Source organism: Ursus americanus, chromosome 12 (genome assembly GCF_024610735.1).
Source record: "Ursus americanus isolate L20-20 chromosome 12, mUrsAme1.1.p, whole genome shotgun sequence".
Lineage (NCBI taxonomy): Eukaryota > Metazoa > Chordata > Mammalia > Carnivora > Ursidae > Ursus > Ursus americanus.
The window spans coordinates 18,779,870-18,799,035 of record NC_142138.1 but is presented as its reverse complement, the minus strand read 5'-3'; the positions used below and the strand labels follow the sequence as shown (position 1 = coordinate 18,799,035).

Genomic DNA, 19,166 nt, shown 5'->3' with positions numbered 1-19,166 from the left:
ATATATACTTGGCCTCTTTATTCAGAGGAATTCCAATGTCAGGTGGCAATGAGTGGGGGAAAGGAAGCATGAAGAATGGGGCTGTTAGTGTAGTCTGTCACTGTCTGAGGTACTGGAATTCTGGCTCAACCAGGATTATTAATTCCTTGCTCATTTTTGTGTCCTGTTTAATAGCATAGTTACATTCTGATAAATAGGTAAAGGGGTAATACCATTATGTTGGGATTATTGTTTCTGAAAGCCACCATTTTAGAGAATAAAAACAAAGCTCATTGAAAGAAACCCACAAATAGATGAAAAAAGACTTGGGTTACAGTAAGGTAATGATAACAAAATAAGCTTAAAATTATTTTAATTAAATTTTTTATTGAGGTATGAAAAAAGTCATAAGTATATGGCTTAATGAATTGTCCCCAAATAAATACATTATGTTACCACCCACCCAGGTTAAGAAACAAAATGTTAACCAGAATCTAAGAAACTGCCCATGTACCGTTCACTACTCCTTTTTTTCTCCCCCCAAAGTACTTGTTTGTTTTTGAACACTGTGTTAATAGGATCCAATAGTATGTATATTTTGTGACTTGCCACATGATTATGTGATTAATCTATACTGCTCTATGCAGTATACATTTTTATTTTTTATTTTTTTAAAGATTTTATTTATTTTAGAGAGAGAGGGAGAGAGCATGTGCCTGCGAGTTGAGGAAGGAACAGAGGGAGAGAGAGAGAGAGAATCCCAAGCAGACGCTTCACTGAGCGTGGAGCCTGACAGTGATCTAACAACCTCAAGATCATGACCCAGTGGAAACCAAGAGTCCAATGCCTAACGAACTGAGCCACCCAGGCGCCCCATGCCCCAGTTTTAAAATTCATTTACATTGCTTTTTAGTATTATATGAATATATTATAATTCTCTTTACTGGTGAGAGACATTTTGGTTAATTTAATTTTGTGGTTTTTATCAGTAATTTTTTTTTTAAAGATTTTATTTATTTACTTGATAGAGAGACAGCGAGAGAGGGAACCCACGTGGGGGAAGTGGGAGAGGGAGAGGTAGGCTTCCAGCTGAGCAGGGAGCCCAATGCGGGGCTCGATCCCAGGACCCCGGGACCATGACCGGAGCCAAAGGCAGATGCCTAACTGACTGAGCCACCAAGGTGCCCCTTTATCAGTAATTCTGTAAACATTTGCATTCCATGAGGCTAGGTATATGTATTCATTTCCCTTTAGTTTATTCTTGGGAGTAGAATTGCTAAGTCAGAATATTTGTGGGTCAGCTTTGGTAGATGCTATTGAATGGGTTTCCAAAGTATCTGTGATAGTGGCATTCCCACCAGCAGTGAATAAGTTTCAGTTAGTTACACTTGGTATTTCTCAGTTTTGTAAAAAATTGAGATATAAAATATATACAGTGAGATCTTTATAGTATACAAATCTGGAGTAAACAGTTGGGTGAATTCTTCCATGTGTTTTTATCTGTGTAATCACTCCTGAGCTCAAGACAATACAGTATTTCTATTACCTCATTACCCTGGAGGGTTCTTGTGTTTCTCTTTCTAGTGACTACCCCTTCCCTTCTACCAGATAGCTAGTATTCCAACTTCTGTCACCATTGCTGGCTTTTCTTCTTGAAGTTCGTATGAAAGGAATCATACACTATGCAGGCTCTTGGTTCTGGCTTCTTTCACTCAATATAATGTCTGGGAGAGTCCTCCATATTGTCATGTGCAGCATTAGTTTGTTCTTTTATTTATGTTGTCATGTCGTACTCCTTTGCACGATTAAAACAGTTTATATGTCCTGCTTAGACCCAAAAAAATAACCTCTCTTAGGCTTTCCTGGTACCTTTGGACATATCTTGCCAACAAATGCACAAAATAAATGGAGATAAAGCACAGATGCAAGATCTTAGACACAGTTCAAAGCTATGGCAGCTTGATGCTGAGATGCTGAGTGTAGTGTCCAGGCAAGGAGCTTGGCAGTGCCACTCTTGCTTCTCAGGGTGTATGCTGCCTGTATATCTGGCAACTGCAAAGCAAATGTTGAATGTTATTTTTATGTTTTGCCTTTTTTTGTAAAATTGAAACTCTCCATATTTCTTTCAGTTAGCGAAAGCAAGTATTAATGTAGGTCTTCTGTAAAAGCAAAGTGACATAATGCAAGCTTTCTCAAAATGGGGGATACCTGTATTTTTTTTTCTTTTTAATATTACTGTAAATGAAATTGTTAATTTCCTTCTTGACTTGTTCATTATTAGTGTATAGAGATACAAATGATTTTTGCATGTTGATTTTGTATCGTGCAACTTTGCTGAATTTATTTATTAGTTCAACTATTTGTGTGTGTGTATGTGTAATATTAGGGTTTTCTGAACAAAAGATCATATCTGCAAACAGGGACAATTTTACGTTTTCCTTTAAAATTTGGGCTCTTTTTTTTTTTTTTTTTTTTCCGGTCTTTTTCTTCCTTGTTTTCTTAGACTTCCAGTACTTTGTTGAATTGAATTGGCAAAAGTGAGCATCTTTATCTTGCTCCTGATGTAAGAGGAAAAACCTTCAGCCTTTCACTATTGAGTATGATTTTTGCTATGGTGTTTCCATATATGGCCTTTATTATTTTGAGGTAGCTTTCTTGTATTTCTAGTTTATTGAGTGTTCTAGCGTGAAAGGGTGTTGAATTTTGCCCAGTTATTTTTTTGTATCAATTGAATGATCATGTGTTTTTTCTTCTGTCATTCCATTAATGTAGTGAATTATGTAGTTGATTGATTTTCTTATAGTGAACCATCCTTGCATTCCAGCTTGATTGCTTTTTTTTTTTTCTTCTTTGGCTTAATTAGTCTTTACTTTTTTTCCTTTGACAGCTAGAAAAAGTCCTACAGCAAGGTGACATCGGAGAGTGTGCAGAACCATACATGATTTTCAAAGAAGCAGATGCCACAAAGGTAGAATATCATGCATCTCATTTTTCCCATCTTCGTAGTCATGTAGTCCCTCCCCATTTCCCCCAAATCTCTGAGTCCAACCCTAAACATCCTCAGATTTCCCAAGTTATTATTTGGGAGAATACTATACAAAGCATATTAAGGAATTTCATGAATTCTTATTTTCTATTGGCTTACCCACTTTATTATTTTCTTCTTTATTTCCTTTGTCACCTAGCTTGTGTCATTTGCTGTTATTCTTTTTTTTGTTTTTTTGTTTTTCTTAGAGTGGGGCTGGTTAGGGGCAGATGGAGTGAGAGAATCTTAAGCAGGCTTTATGCCCAATACGGAGCCTGATGCAGGGCTCAGTCACAACCTTGAGATCATGACCTGAGCTGAAATCCAGAGTCAGACAGTTAACTGACTGAGCCACCCAGGTGCCTCTGTGCTGTGTTATTCTTTAAAATCTCCCTCACCCCCAAACTAATTGACTCTACATTTTTTTTTCTTGGAGAGAACTAAGTTAATGTGGTTTAATTCCTAAATAATTAAAATTTTCAAAAGTAGTGATATTTTTTATAAAACATTGATATTGATAATAAAACTTTGCATAGCAAGATAGTATTCTGGAGTTCTGTCTCGTTGCAGATAATTAAGTAATACAGTAAAAATAGAAAATGCAATCTTTGTTTTGCCATCTGACCACTGTGTTCTAGAATTTGGATCAATTTATAAAGCAAGAGTGTGTTATATAAAGTTGGTACTAAATTTCAGATACCCTGAGTTACCTACAAGAATAATAGATGAGGGACGCCTGGGTGGCTCAGTCAGTTAAGCATCTGCCTTTGGCTCCGGTCATGATCCTGGGGTCCTGGGATCGAGTCCCACATCGGGCTCCTTGCTCAGTGGGGAGCCTGCTTCTCCCTCTGCCTGCTCTGCCTGCTGCTCCTCCTGCTTGTGCTCTCTCTGTCTGACAAAGCAATAAATAAAATCTTAAAAATAAAGAATAACCGATGAGGGGCACCTGGGTTGTTCAGTTGGTTAAGCGTCTGCCTTTGGCTCAGGTCATGCATGATCTCAGGGTCCTGGGATCAAGCTCCACATCAGGTTCCCTGCTAAGTCAGGGAGTCTGCTTCTCCCTCTCCCCACTCATGTTCTCTTTCTCTCTGTCTCTCTCAAATAAATAAATAAAATCTTTTAAATAATAAAAAAAAGAATAACAGATGATCTTAGATTGTTGACCACATGATTTAATAGTTGAAACAGCCAGGAGAGTACGCTTGAAGAATACTGGACAAGTTACCAAAATCTAGAATATGTTTTGCTTTCTATCTTTGTGAAATTTAAAACAAGAACTGAGCCTTTTCTGCTAACCAAGGTAGACCTGGGTACATGATAATGTTCTCTTATCCCTGGCTAGCTGGTTGAAATCAGGGTTAATGTATTCTGGCTTTCCCCAGGTCGTCATTTTTTAAATTAAATTTGCTGTTTTATGGAGCTCATAGTTATAATAACAGTCTATTATGTATGTATATAAGCTGGTAGAATCAAGTACACTGGATATCTAGTCTCTTAAAGCAAGATTCTATTTTGGAGGCATAGTAGGTAGCAATAAACAGTGCTACCATTTAGTTATCCTTCCCTCTTTTCCCAGACCTGAGTCTCAGGGTAGGACAACCATTAGAGTATACATCGTATATAGAAAGAGTATGTAAGAGATTTGGTATCGGTTTTTACTCTTGGACCATTGGTTGGCTATCACAGGCCACCTTAGTGTTTGTGTCAGGGACAGCCGAAAAGTTGGGCCAACTTCAGGATATCTTCCCGATAGGCACATACTCTTTGGACCATCAGTCTATTTCTAGGGTTTAGTCCCTTCGTAACAATTTTTTCTTTGCTTCTTTCATTACAGTTCTGTGCTTGTATGTTATTAGCCTATTTGTGCCTCCCCCACTCGCACCTCATCTTAACTCCTTTTCTTGCCATAAATTAAAGATTAGTTCCAAATGGCTCAACTGCTTCCATCTTTTTCAGAATAATAAAATTTAGTAAGTCATAACGTCGAATACTTTATAGTTAGCAGTTACTGACTAGAACATGGTTATGTTTCTTTTCATAAAATAGTACTTGTAATACATAAACATGTTTGGCACTTGCTCCACTTTCTTTCCTACCAAGGTGAGATAATCACAAAGAGAAATTTGAAAGACTTACTCTACACATACATTTATAGAATGGGTTGAAGTTATTCAGTGGTTAAGATAGTGTTAGTTGATCTCTGAAAGGTATAGATTATTTTTTCATCTTTTTTTTTTTTTTAAGAATTTATTTACTTATTTGAGGGAGAGAGTGAGCTAGAGAGAGAGACAGCACTTGAGCAGGGACAGAGGGAGAGGGAGAAGCAGACTCCCAGCTGAGCAGGGAGCCCGCCTCAGGGCTCCAGCCCAGGACCCTGGGATCATGACCTGAGCTGAAGGCAGATGCTTAACCGACTGAGCCGCCCAGGTGCCCCTATTTTTCCATCTTTGTTGAGAATTGAGAATTCTTATCCTGTCTTTTTATGTTTTATGAAGTAGTTTTTAATTCATTTCTTTTGAGCATAATTACATAATGTATAAAGTTTTGTTTTGCAGAATAAGGAAAAATTGGAGAAGCTGAAAAGTCAAGCCGATCAGTTTTGTCAAAGACTTGGGAAATATCGCATGCCTTTTGCTTGGACTGCAATCCATTTAATGAATATTGTTAGCAGTGCAGGGAGTTTGGAAAGAGATTCTACAGAGGTGGAAATAAGCACTGGAGGTAAGAGTGTTTCATATAAAATTTTTCTAAATGTATAATTTTTTTCATTTTTCTATATAGGCTTGTTTTATTTGTAGATCTTGCAGTGTTCTGAGGCATTAAAAGATTTTTTTTTTGCTTTTCTTCCCCGCAGCTTCATTGAGATGTAATTCGTGTACATATAATTCACCCATTTAAAGTGTATAATGCCTTGGTTTTTTTTGATATATTCACAAGGTTCTGAAACCATCATCACAATCTAATTTTGGAACACTTTTGTACTCATTAGCAGTAACTCCATTCTCCCCTAAACCCCTAACCCAACCCTAAATAACTTCAGAATTCCTTGGTCTGTATGGATGCACATTTGGGTTGTTTATACTTTTTATATGAAATATGAATAATGATGTTTAATATGAATAATGCTGCAATTAAAGTTCATATACAAGCTTTTGTGTGGACATATGTTTTCATTTCTTTTTATACTAGAAATTGTTGCATCATATGATATTTCTGTATTTCACCTTTTGATGAACTACCAGGCTATTTTCCAATGTTGCTGCACCATTAAAAATTCTACTAGCAGCGTTTGAAGGTTCCAATTTCTTCATATCTTTGCCGACACTTTTATTATCAGGCCCTTTGATTACAGCCATCCTAGTGCAAGTAAAGAGGTTTGTCTTTGTGGTTTAGATTTGTCTTTCCTTGATAGTTATGATCTTGAGTATTTTATTGCACTGGCTATTTGTATACTTTCTTTGGAGAAAGATTTGGTCATATCCTTTGCCCTCTTTTTTAACGTCTGTTTTGTTATCTAGTGGATGCTCATTTTTTATGTGGCGCTTTTATATTCTGATCATTGCGTTGTAGTTCTTTATGTGTTCTGAATACAAATGTTTTTATCTAATGAAGGACTTGCAAATATGTTCTCCCAGTCTGTGGGGTTTTTTTGTTTTTTGTTTTTTTTTACTTTTTTGATGGTATTGTTTGTAGCACAGATATTTTAAATTTTGACGAAGTTCCATTTCTCAGTTCTTTTGTTGCTTGTGCATTTGGAGTTATATCTAAGAAAACATTACCTAACCCAAGATCAGGAAGACCTACCTGTATGTTTTGTCTAAGAGTTTTATAGGGGTAGCTGTTACATTTGTCTATAATCCATTTCAAGTTACTTTTTATACATGGTGAGAGGTAGAGGTCCAACATTATTCTTTTTATGTAGATAATGAGTTGTCCCAACACCCATTTGCTAACACTATTCTTTCTCCAGCAAATGGTCTTGCCATTCTTGCTGAAAATCAGTTCATGATAGATATCTGGGTTTAATTCTGGACTCTCAATTATATTCTGTTGATTTATATGTCTGTGTTTATGGTAATGCTATTCTGTCTTGATTATTTTAGCTTTGCAATAACTTTTGAAAGTAGGGAGAGTGGTCCTCCAACTTTATTATCTTTTAAAAAGATTTTTGGTATGTGTGCCTATTTTGGATCATTGTAGTTTCATTTGAAGTTTAGGATCAGCTGTCAATTTCTGCACAAAGGCAGCTGAAATTTTGATAGGCATTACGTTGAATCTGTAAATCAATTTGCGAAGTATTGCCCTTTTAACAATATTAAGTCTTCCAACCCATGGAATGTTTTTCCATTTATTTAGATCTTAACATTTTTTCAATATTTTATAGTTTACAGTGTACAAGTATTGTCCTTCTTCTCTTAAATGTATACCCAAATATTTTACTGTGTTTTTATGCTATTTTAAATTGAATTGTTTTCTTAATTTCATTTTTAGAATGTTCATTTCTTGTGTATAGAATATTGACTGATCTTGTACTTTGAAACCATTTTGATCATGTTTATTAATTACAGTGTTTTTTATTTCTTTTCTGGATTCTTTAGGGTTTTCTCTATATAAGATCATGTCATCTGTAAATAACAAAAGGTTTACTGTTTCCTTTTCAACCTGGATGTCTTTTATTTCTTTTTGCTTTTCTAATGATCTTAACTAGAACCTCCTATACAATATTAAAGTGGCAAGAGTGGATATTCTTTTCTTGTTCCTGACCTTGGAGGGAAGCCATTCAGTCTTTTATCATTAAGTATGATATTTGCTGTAGGTTTTTTATAGATATAATTTAGTAAATTGATGAAATTCCCTTCTTTGCCTAACTTTTTGAGTGTTTTTATCATGAAAGGATGTTGGATTTTGTCAAATGCTTTTTCTGCCTTGTGTTGACTTGTATGGTGTGTTTGTCTTCTATTCTTTTACTAGGGTGTATTGCATTAAATGATTGGGTTTGCGATGTTAAACTAATCTTATATTTCTGGGAGAAATCCCACTTGGTGATGGTAAGTTTTTTGTAGATGTTAAAATATGTTTCTTGGTATTTTGTTTAAAGTTTTTCTTCTGTATTCAAAAGGGATATTGGTCTTCAGTTTTTCTTTCTTATGACATCACTGTCTTGGTTTGGTATCAAAGTAACACTGGCCTCACAGAATGAGTTGTGAATTACTCCTTTGTTTTTTGGTGGGTTTCGTAAAGGATTGGTATTTGGTTTTTGAAAAAATTGGAAGAATTCACTAGTGAAGCCAGTCTTTTTGTGGTAAGTCTTTTCTTAACTAATTAGATCTTTTAACTTATTTTAGATCTTTTATATTTTCTGTTTCACCTTAAATCAGTTTCAGTACTTTCTTTCTAAAAATTGGTTCATTTTGTGTAAATTATCTAATTGTTGACCTACAGTTATTTATAATACTATAATATAATCCCTTTTCTAAGTGCTGTAGTGATGTCTCCTCATTCATTCCTGATTTTAGTAATTTAAGCCTTTCCTAATTTTTAACTACCCATTTAGCTAACATTTTTAAATTTTTCTTTTTGAAGATCCAGTTTTTGGTTTCATTGATGTGTTTCTAGGTTCTATTTTATTTATTGCCATTTAGCTGTTGTCTTTTTTTTTGAGTCCTTGCTCACACTTGCTTTGGTTTTAGTTTTTTCTTTTTGTAGTTTCTTAAAATGTAAGGTTAAGTTACTGATTTGAGAGCTTTCTTTTTTTTTTAAATTTAGGCATTTATAGATAAAATTTTCCTCTGAGCACTGCTTCAGTGATATCCCATATGTCTTGGGATATTGTGTTTTCATTTTCATACATCTTAACTATTTCCTAATTTCCCTTGTTATTTCTTCTTTGACCCATTGGTTATTTGAGAGTTTGCTGTTTAACTTCCACCTGTTTATGAATTTCCCAAATTTTCTGCTGTTACTGATTTATAGTTTGATTTCGCTGTTGTTGGAGAACATTTTTTATGTAATTTCAGTCCTTTTGAATTTATTGTATTTTGTCTTATGTCTTAGTCTGCCTTGGAGAATGTCCTATGTGCACTTGAGAAGACCATGTATTCTGCTTTTGCTTGCTGATATGTAATATAGATGTCTGTTATGTCTAGTTTGTTTATAGTTTTAAGTCTTCTGTTTCCTTGTTGACTTGCGATATAGCTGTTCAGTTGGTTTTGAATAAAAGGGTTATCTTGCAGGAACTTTGAATTAAAATTCTGTTTCAAATTCAAATCCAAGTTAGGGACTATTACATGGTGACTAAAATTTTCATTGTGTGAATAATTCCTAACAAATGCATAGTTCCTCTATAGCTGCTCTTCATAGCTCATCTTTGGTCATATGCATAATTTTAGCGTAGAAGAGACTCTTTCTACACTGGGGAAATTTTAAAAGGAGAAGCAGAAGATTTAGGTATAGTGCTTCCTTACTGATCTCTCCAGAAGTGAAATTCTTATTTATTTATTTATTTATTAGAGAGAGAGAATGAGTGCAGGGGAGAGGGAGAGACCATCTTAAGTGGACTCTGTGCTGAGCGTGGAGCCTGACACAGGGCTCAGTCTCATAACCCTGAGATCATGACCTGAGCCGAAACCAAAAGTCGGATGCTTAGCTGACTGTGCCACCCAGGCACCCCTCCAGAAGTGAAATTCTTACTACAATAATACGCTGAATAGATAATTTTCAACTTTAATGATTTTTTTTCTCCCGGTGTTTGAAAAGCTGTTTTAAAACAAATTTTAAATATTATGAAAATGAATATCATACCTTTTTTCCCCCCTTGGTAGAACGAAAAGGGTCTTGGTCAGAAAGGAGGAATTCTAGTATTGTTGGCAGACGGTCACTCGAAAGGACAACAAGTGGAGATGATGCTTGTAACTTGACCAGCTTTCGACCGGCTACTCTTACAGTGACGAATTTTTTTAAGCAGGTATTGTTCTGTCATGTAGGAATTCTAGGGGGCTATTTGTACATAAAATTTTTTTGGTTTCAGAAAAATTGTAATCGTACATATACATGCAGTGATTGTGATTTCAAGAAATTGAAAAAAACTTTTAAGGATAAAAAGTGTAAGAATGAAATAATATTGTGCCTGTTGTATAATTATATTTATTTAAATGTTATATTAATAATTCATCAAAGCCAATCCTCCACATTTATATTCTGTTTCTTAATTGTAATATTTTAACTTTTAAACATTTATGGTTTATGAATTTTCTTAGTTGGTGATTGTGTGGTTGTATCTCTCTTCCCCACCCAAGTTTTTTTTGGTTGAATTTACCACATCCATGGTATAGGGAATAGGACTTTTAGGCCTTTGTAGTGCATTTTTGTGCTAAAATGTAATCGACATTATTTTTATAGGTGCATTTATAGGTCCAAGAAGTTCTTGGTCAAAGATATTTTATTTTTTGCAAATATGTTCTCTGTGCTTCAAATCATGAATCAAATCAGTAGTTTTCAAGTGCTAGTCATGATCCATTAACAGTAATGGAAATGTAATAGATAATACTCAGCTTAAAAACAAACAAACAAACAAACAAACAAACACAGTAGAATAGAAAAATAATAGTGCATTGCACATAGTGAGGTTAAATACTGCTTCAGTGAGCTTTTTTCCCCCTAATTTTTACGTGAGTACATGCACATATTCATGTCCGTACTAGATTTTGATACAAACCGAATTGGTACCATTGTATTTTGGAACAGATGAAGGGGAAGTGCTAAGTATTGTCCAAGAATTCCTAATTTTTAGGTCTTATTTTAAATGAGAGGAGGAAATCCTGGCCTACTGACATCTTATAACTGGAAAGAGGGCGAGGGTTTAGGAAAGGATGTGCCATGAAGTGAAAGATGGCAATCTACTTGAAGCCCCTTTCATAATTTTATTACAATAGCATTTATCGACAGCTGCTCTGAGAGATTCAAATGGAGAGTAAAGCAGCTAATGTCTGAAGTGGTAAGGGTCTTTTTATTATGGACAATAGAACAAGAGTCTAGAAAAGGCCACAGTGTTACTTGGATGAAGTGATAGGCCAAATAAAGCTACAAAAACAGGGCAGTAGATTTACGTGATACAGTGACACAGCCTTGCAGCTATGACATTTTTCTCTTTCTACTTCTTCAACCGCTATATCACTTCTGCACTATTTCCACAGTTCTTTTTTTATTTCTTCAGCCTACTTTATTATTGAACTGGTATTGTAACCTTAAATCAACAAGTCATCCGTCCACCCACCTATCTATTGATCCAACAAATAGTTCCTGAGTGTTCAGCATGTACTGAGTATCAATCCACCCACCTGCCTATTTATCCAGCAAATATTTTTTGAGCATTCACCATGTACTGAATATTGTGGAGTCTGGTAGCTGGAAACTAGCACACAGTGATCGTAAAAACTTCAAATTATTGGAAACATCAGCAATAGAAAGCATTTATCTGTTTGTTTATTTTAATGGAAAGCATTTGTACTTGACTTTGTACAGTGTATTTTTTAAAATTATTAGCATGTATAATTTTTAGAAGTATTTTTAAATGGCTAGGATACTATGCATCAGGCAAATGCAAACTAAGTAAAAAGCCGGGATTACAATTTTAATATAGTAGAATTCAAGGTACAAGTTTCTTCTAAATGAGATACAGAAGCAGTTCTTTTTTTAAGTTGATGAGCGATTACTAACCATGATTGGGATATAGTAATCAGGAGTGCTTATGTACAGATTTGAAATTGTCAAGTCAAAATTATTAAAAGTATGTGGAGATATATAGACAAAATTAAACCCACCCATTAGTTTCAAGAACAGTTATTTGTTGACAGGTATATAAGTTGGCATACACAGTGGTGAGTATGCAGTGTGGAAGTAGGGGGTATCAGCTAGGCTCATTCATGCTTGGAGATTGACTTAGATCATTTGATCTAGACTGACTTCTCTTGGGAAGACTGAAATGACTCAGGTGTCTTCCATGTCTCTCTGCTTCTATTCTCATCCTCTAGCAGGCTGGCTTGGTCATGTTCTCATACTAGTGACAGAAGTTCAACAGAGGGGGAAAAGCTCATTTGTGCAGATGTTTGTCAGGTCTCATTACCTATAAAATAAGCATCAAATTTGCTTATTGGCCAAGACAAGTCACATGGCCAACCTGAGGAGTGGGAATTATGCCTCACCCAACAAAAGGCACAGAGGGAGTAAAGAGTGAAGGCCAATGATAGAATCAATTTAACAGGTTAAGTAGACAGAAATAATTAAGTAGAGATAATCTGAATGTACTGTATCAATAAGGACCATTTAAAGATCTGACTCAAAAGGAGAGAGTATACTGTTTTAGCAACTGATGGAACATTTGCAATAATTAGGCCACAGAAAAGAACGTCATAAAATGAAATTCTCTAATCATAACTTAATAAAACTCAAAACTACCAAAGTATTAAAAATCTTGAACCACTTGGAAATTAAAAATCACTTTTCTAAATAGTGGGATAACAGATCAATTCTTCACTCTGTTTAGAATGTAATAGTGAACAAATGGGATATGGCTCAAGGTGAGCTCACAGTAATAAAGTTAACATTAAATTTGTTCATTAACACAAAATAAATATATAACAGTGCATTAAAAATGGTAAGATATCAAGTGCAGGAGGTTTGGGTTAATAAAATCTAAAGATTGATTCTTGACTTAAAGAGTAAATTGTTACCTATTTTAGTTAAGAAAAAATGTTACATTAAATTGAAAATTTTATATTAATTAGGTGTGGTTTGGTTTTTTGTTTGCTTGCTTGTCCCTTTTCCCATTGACTGAGATTGTCTCACAATTTTCTTTCTGGTCTTAGTATCAGGATAATTATTCTTTTCCTTATGAGTAGTTTCTGTAAACCAATGTATAAACAAACAAAAAGCAGAATCAGACCTGTAAATACAGAGAATAAACTGATGGTTGCCAGAGGGGTGGAGGGTGGAGAGATGGGCAAAATGGGTGAAGGGCAGTGGGAGATACAGGCCTCCAGTTATGGAATGAATGAATTTACGGGAATAAAAGGCACAGCATAAGGATTATGGCCAATGATATTGTAATGGTGTTGTATGGCGATAGATGATAGCTACACTTGTGGTGAGCACAGCATAATACATAAACTCCTTGAATCACTGTGTTGTACACCTGAAATTAATGTAACATTATGTGTTAACTATACTCAAATGAAAAAAATTTTAAAATAGTACTTGCAATCAGAAAAGTGTAGTTTTTGCTGCTACTTATTCTTTTCTTTTTCAAATTTAGCTAATGCTGTATATTTTGCATTTGAGAAATTTGGTGATATAAAATTGAAAAGACAAAAACTCAAGTGTAAGAAATTTTTAAGACTGTAATATATATATATGTTTCTTTTATGTCTATATTCTTATTTTTCTTTTTTTCTTTTCATCTATCTCTAACTTGTATTGATTTTCTATATTTTAGAAAGTCCTGTAGTACCTTATAGACATAAATAATGGGCTATAAGTAAATATATAAAATTAAAGTATAGATAAGTATCATAACTCTTAATAAAACTTGAAAACAGAAAAAGAAGGAAATAAATCAGCATGTTATTTATTTTAAATCATAATTATATTAATTTAATCTTACTTTTCATTCTGACTAAACCGACAGAAGAGGGTAGGAATATTAACAGGCAATATACATTTATTTTCAATCTACTATATTTGTTTTATTGAATACTTTTTCTTCAGGAAGGAGACCGCCTAAGTGATGAAGATCTGTACAAATTTCTTGCTGATATGAGAAGGCCGTCTTCTGTTTTACGGCGACTAAGACCTATTACAGGTATTTTAAAATTTTGAGTAGACATTATTACAACCCTTATCATCACTAATACGTCGTATTGTTGGTAGCTATGTATTTTTTTTCACTTATCTAATCCATATGTCTTTCTTTGCCCAATGGCTGTCAGTCTTCTTCACCTCATTATTCTCTTCTCATTGTCTTAACAGTTTATATGAAAGATTCAGTACTTTTGATAATTTGAGTACCGAAATGAGAATGGTAAAAAATAGCATGGCTTAAAATTAATTTTTAGAGGAAGGAAAATGTACATAGAATGGTAAATTTTCAGAAACAGATACACATTATAATCAGAGCGAACCATTCCAGAGTAAAAAGTTTAAATTAAATCACTTAACTTTCAGAATGTTGGCTTGTTCTATGCTATCTCCCTCTTTCTGTTTTTTTCTTTTTCCTCTTTCTTCTGCTTCTTTCTTTCTTCTCATTCATTCATTTGGTAGGCATTTATTATTTTACATGTACTTAGGTCTGTATCAGTAATTTATAAGTTTGAGACTTGGTAAAGTGAAGTAATTTAGAGGTCTGAGATGATAGTAATTTTAATTTCTTTCCAGACTTCTTGCAAAAATAGGATCTAAATCCTTCCAGGAACATTATTACATGCAGTTTTTATTATGTTTACATTGTTTTTATAATATGTTTTTATATGCAGCTCAGCTGAAGATAGACATTTCTCCTGCACCTGAGAATCCCCATTATTGCTTAACTCCAGAGCTGCTTCAAGTGAAGCTTTACCCAGACAGTAGGGTTAGACCTACCAGAGAAATTTTGGAGTTTCCTGCCAGGGATGTCTATGTTCCAAACACTACGTACAGGTAACACATTTTAATTTTGGAGATTTCTGAAATTAGATACTATATATTCTATTATTGAAGTAGTACTAGAATGAAATTCTCTAAAAATTCTTTGTAGCTTTGTTACTTATTTCATTTCTTACTTTATGATTTTATTAACAGCTGTAGTGTATTAAACTTATACTGTGTGCCAGGTCAAAGGTCAAATGTTCATTACCTTATATAGATTATCTTATTTAATCTTCAGCTTGAGGTGGGCATTTCCTTCATTTTAAAAGTGAGTAAAGGGATGGAGAGGTCACGTATACTTCACCATGGTGGAACTAGCACTGGAATGGTGGGTATGAGATTAAAACATTTGAACTCCCAGTTACTATATTTCCTCAGACGTTCTTAGCAGAGTCTAAGGTTCCACAGGAACCAAATTTATGTGGCTGCTCTGTGGTCCAACAACTAATCAGCAAAGTTTACTGATCCACTGCTTAGAATACTTGACAGAAAGTTGTTGGATAGGCATTCTAGGCTGACCGCTCCATAACTCTAAGGGTTCGTTTACTTAAACCCTTTATGAATGAATCCTCATTATTTGTGAGTGCCTAGCCCATGACTTGACATTGGGATAGCCAGCAGGGCAGCTCAGACATAAGATTCCAGCCCAGACTTCCCCATCCTAGCATATTTCACCACCAAGTTACCCAGTTTCTGAGGCCAAAGTTTTTAGAATTGAAGTGATTTCTTTCATTTTCTTACTCCTCCCGATAACTCTTCAAACAAGTGTTATAGGCTCTGCTTTCAAAATGTATCCCAAATCCCATAGTTCTTACTTTCTCCAAAGATTTTATTTATTTGAGAGAGAGCACACACAACAGTCGGGGGAGGAGTAGAGAGAGAGGATGAGAAGCAGGTTCCCCACTGAGCACAGCGCCCCACATGGGGCTCCATGTGGGGCTTGATGCAGGGCTTGACTTGGGGGCTCCAAGCAGGGCTCAATCCCAGGACCCTGAGATCATGACCTGAGCTGAAGTCGGAATGTTTAACCAACTGAGCCACCCAGGCACGCCTTACCTTCTCCACTTTCAAAACTCTACGCAAGTCACTATCTAGATCAGTGCTGTTAAATAGAAATATAATGGGAACTACATTTGGAATTTAAAATTTTATAGTTCCCACATTAAAAAAAAAAAAGAAACAAGTGAAATTAATTTTAATTATGTTATTTAACCTAATATACCTAAAATATTATCATTTCAACATGTAATAAATGTAAAAAACTGTTGAGGTATTTTACTTTTTTCTTTCCTACAAAACATCTTCAAAATTGGGTGTGTACTTTACATTTAAAGCACATTTCAATTTCAGATGATCCGCGTTTCAAATACTCAGTTGCTGCATGGGGCTAGAGGTTAGCGTATTGGACAGCTTCTGATCTCAAATTTTTCTGTACTTTTCTAATTTCATCATCTTCCGAAATCAAACTAGTTACTGGAAACAGCTACTAATATATGTTTATTTAAATTCCATAAACTCATACAGCAAAACCATACTAACCTATAATTTATAAAATCCACTTAAATCTTTTGATGTGTTAACTTTTCCTTCTTCCCCACAAGTAAAACTGGATTAAAATTGGATACTACTTGAGAGAAAACAATAGGCTACCAATAAGGATAATTGATTGTCCGAAAACTATAATTATTTTCTATTTTGGCAGTAAACTTTTCAGGTGTAAGAATGAATTCATAGCTAATTAGCTTGAGAATGATCTGGAGAGATCTGTTAACGAATCTCAGTGCCTTTTGCTTGGACTGTATCTAAATACCGTGTTAATTAAAGAGCCAATACTCATCCCAAGCATTGTTAGTGAAAGTAACATTGGAGCAAAAAATGATTCATTAAATGTGTAAAGAAGAACTGTTCTCTCATAAAGTGAGCAGTTTATTCCCAGAGAATAGTGGAATCAGCTAAACTCATCAATAAGATTAGGTTTATTCCTATTAAACGTTTATTGAAAATAAATACTGCCTTAGGTTCTAATATTTTTCATCAAAATAAATTGGTTTCAGGTTAGAATTTTGTATAATCTTTCTTATGTACTGCCTTTAAGGATCTCATGTAAAATGCTTTAACTCATTAACAAACATTGGTAAATTGTAATATAGGATGTCAAGTTTGCTAAGTTTCTTAGGGTACATAGTGCTTTGTTAGTAATAGGTGAAAACTGTTGAAGCAAGAAGGACACATTGTTTAAGAAAGATTAATAATTTTCTACTGTAAGGGTGTCTTCAAAGAAGTAAAGAAAGTTAGGTACACGAGAATATAGAAGTAGAATTATGCTTTCTGTACTTCATTGGTATTATTCCTGTTGTTATATGTTGGCAAAAAAGTTTCTTTCATTCTAAAAAAAAGAGTGATTATAAAGTCGATTGTATGCTTAAAAAAAAAAGATCTCTGAGTTATAAAAAGAAAGAATAGTTTTTGTATTACTTGAAATGGTATGACTATGCATATTTTATGAAAAATTGGGAAATGGAACCATATTTTGCAGCCACATTTAATTTTAGGAATTACTTAAAAGTGGAGATTGACTGGTTTTCCTTCTTTTTACATGGGGATAATAAACGTTCCTGTATCTTAGAAATTTGTGAGGATTAAATAATACATATAAAGCTTTTTGCAAAGTGCCTGGCACATATTAAGTGCATAGTAGAAGCTGAGCCATTATTATTATCATTGGGTTTATTAGATTACATTTCTCCAAGCATTATACAACTTGAGAGAGAATAGTTTGAAACCTTGGGGATTCTGGGCTTTTGGGGTATAATTAGATAAGAAAATGATTTTAAAAGGGGGGTTATCAAAGTTAATAGTAGCTTGTTTTGTATTATTACTTGAGCCTTCAGTGCCCATGCTACCTGAACATTAAATCATATAGGTTGCTTATTTTACTTAATACTGTTAAAGAATTTTTTAGTCTCATGGACAGCTAATATTTTTAGGAATTTATAGTGTGTCAAAAAAACTCTTTATCATATCTAGAAAATATAGCATAGAAATAATTCTAGAATGACAAAAGGGGGATGTATGAAACCTGATCAGATATCAGCTAACATGCAGATATAAAATATTTGCATAAGTTTCCACATGTATTTGCTGACTAAATTGTTGCTGGATCACAGTAGTATTCTTCTAGCTCAGTTTGAATTCTTCTTAACCTTTTAAGGAATGTTTTGTGGTAAGCCATAATTTCAGGTAATACACACTAGTGGTCATTATACAAATCTATGTATGTACATTTTTCCAGTGAATAATGTTTAAAAAAAAAAGTGCAGCTGACACTAGGACTCCTTGTAGTTTCTATACCACCATTATCTCATTATATGTGTAGCAAGCTGCATAGAACCAGTATGATCAGCTGACATTCCAGAGGGCTCACATTTGTAAAAGAACCAGAAATTTAAGCATTTTTAATGTGAGTTTTAAGAAAATATTTGCACATTGTTTTTATTTTTAGTACAAAACTTAAGTGTTTTTTTTTTTTTTAAGATTTTATTTATTTATTTGACAGAGATAGAGACAGCCAGCAAGAGAGGGAACACAAGCAGGGGGAGTGGGAGTGGAAGAAGCAGGCTCATAGCAGAGGAGCCTGATGTGGGGCTCGATCCCATAACGCCGGGATCACGCCCTGAGCCGAAGGCAGATGCCTAACCACTGTGCCACCCAGGCGCCCTGAATCTTGAGTGTTTTTTAAAGAGTCTCATGGGGTAAAAAAGATTTTTAAATATTGTATGAATAGAGGGAGAATGAATGGATGTGACTGAAGCAAACATTTGGCCTGAGGTGAGAAAACAGGTTAAAAAGAACTAGATTCTGAAAATGACAGATTTCCTATTGCTTAACACTTTTGCCTCCAATATTTATGGTTATTATCAGACAATGTAGGAAAAGCTGTCTAAAAGGGTATATATATGTAAAAAATGTGTATTGCTAGTTTAATTTGTTTTTATATTTTTAAGAATTATGATTTTAAAGAAATTGTGATTTTTCAAAGATATTTAAAAAAAATCTCTTATTAAGCTGTACCTAAAAATTAGAGATTTTTGTATTTAAATCCCCCCCCCTCAACACATTGATTATTCACTTATTCTTGTAGAGTGTTAATCCAGGAGAGACCTGGTCTTTTCAAATCCTCTGTAGAGCTGAATGAAGACACACAGATATATGGTCATTTGTGACTAATGTCATGTATTTCTTATTGTGCCAAACAAATGAAGCTTATTTACATCAAATGCTTACTTTATCAAGGAAATACTTAGCTATCACAGTATCACAGAAAAAATACTAGTGCAGTTGTTACATTAAGATAACCAAGTAGGGTGTCTGGGTGGCTCAGTTAAACATCTGCTTTGGCTCAGGCCGTGATCCCAGGGTCCTGGGATCAAGTCCTGCGTTGGGTTCCCCACTCAGCAGGGAGTCTGCTTTTCCTTCTCTCCCTCCC

The 19,166-nt window shown here is 34.5% G+C and overlaps 1 protein-coding gene across 5 annotated transcripts in view; it reads left to right on the top strand.

The window, feature by feature from the left end:
* DOCK7 (dedicator of cytokinesis 7) overlaps positions 1-19,166 on the top strand; it is a 201,817-nt gene that overhangs the window by 53,744 nt on the left and 128,907 nt on the right. For 4 of the 5 annotated variants that reach the window (XM_045802186.2, XM_045802187.2, XM_045802190.2 and 1 more), the window contains exons 10-14: positions 2,867-2,947; positions 5,560-5,725; positions 9,826-9,968; positions 13,766-13,859; positions 14,530-14,692. In XM_045802186.2, coding sequence (XP_045658142.2) covers positions 2,867-2,947; positions 5,560-5,725; positions 9,826-9,968; positions 13,766-13,859; positions 14,530-14,692 — 647 coding nt within the window. Of the gene's footprint in view, positions 1-2,866; positions 2,948-5,546; positions 5,726-9,825; positions 9,969-13,765; positions 13,860-14,529; positions 14,693-19,166 lie in introns of those variants that run through there. The other variant, XM_087865956.1, reaches the window with a different exon arrangement.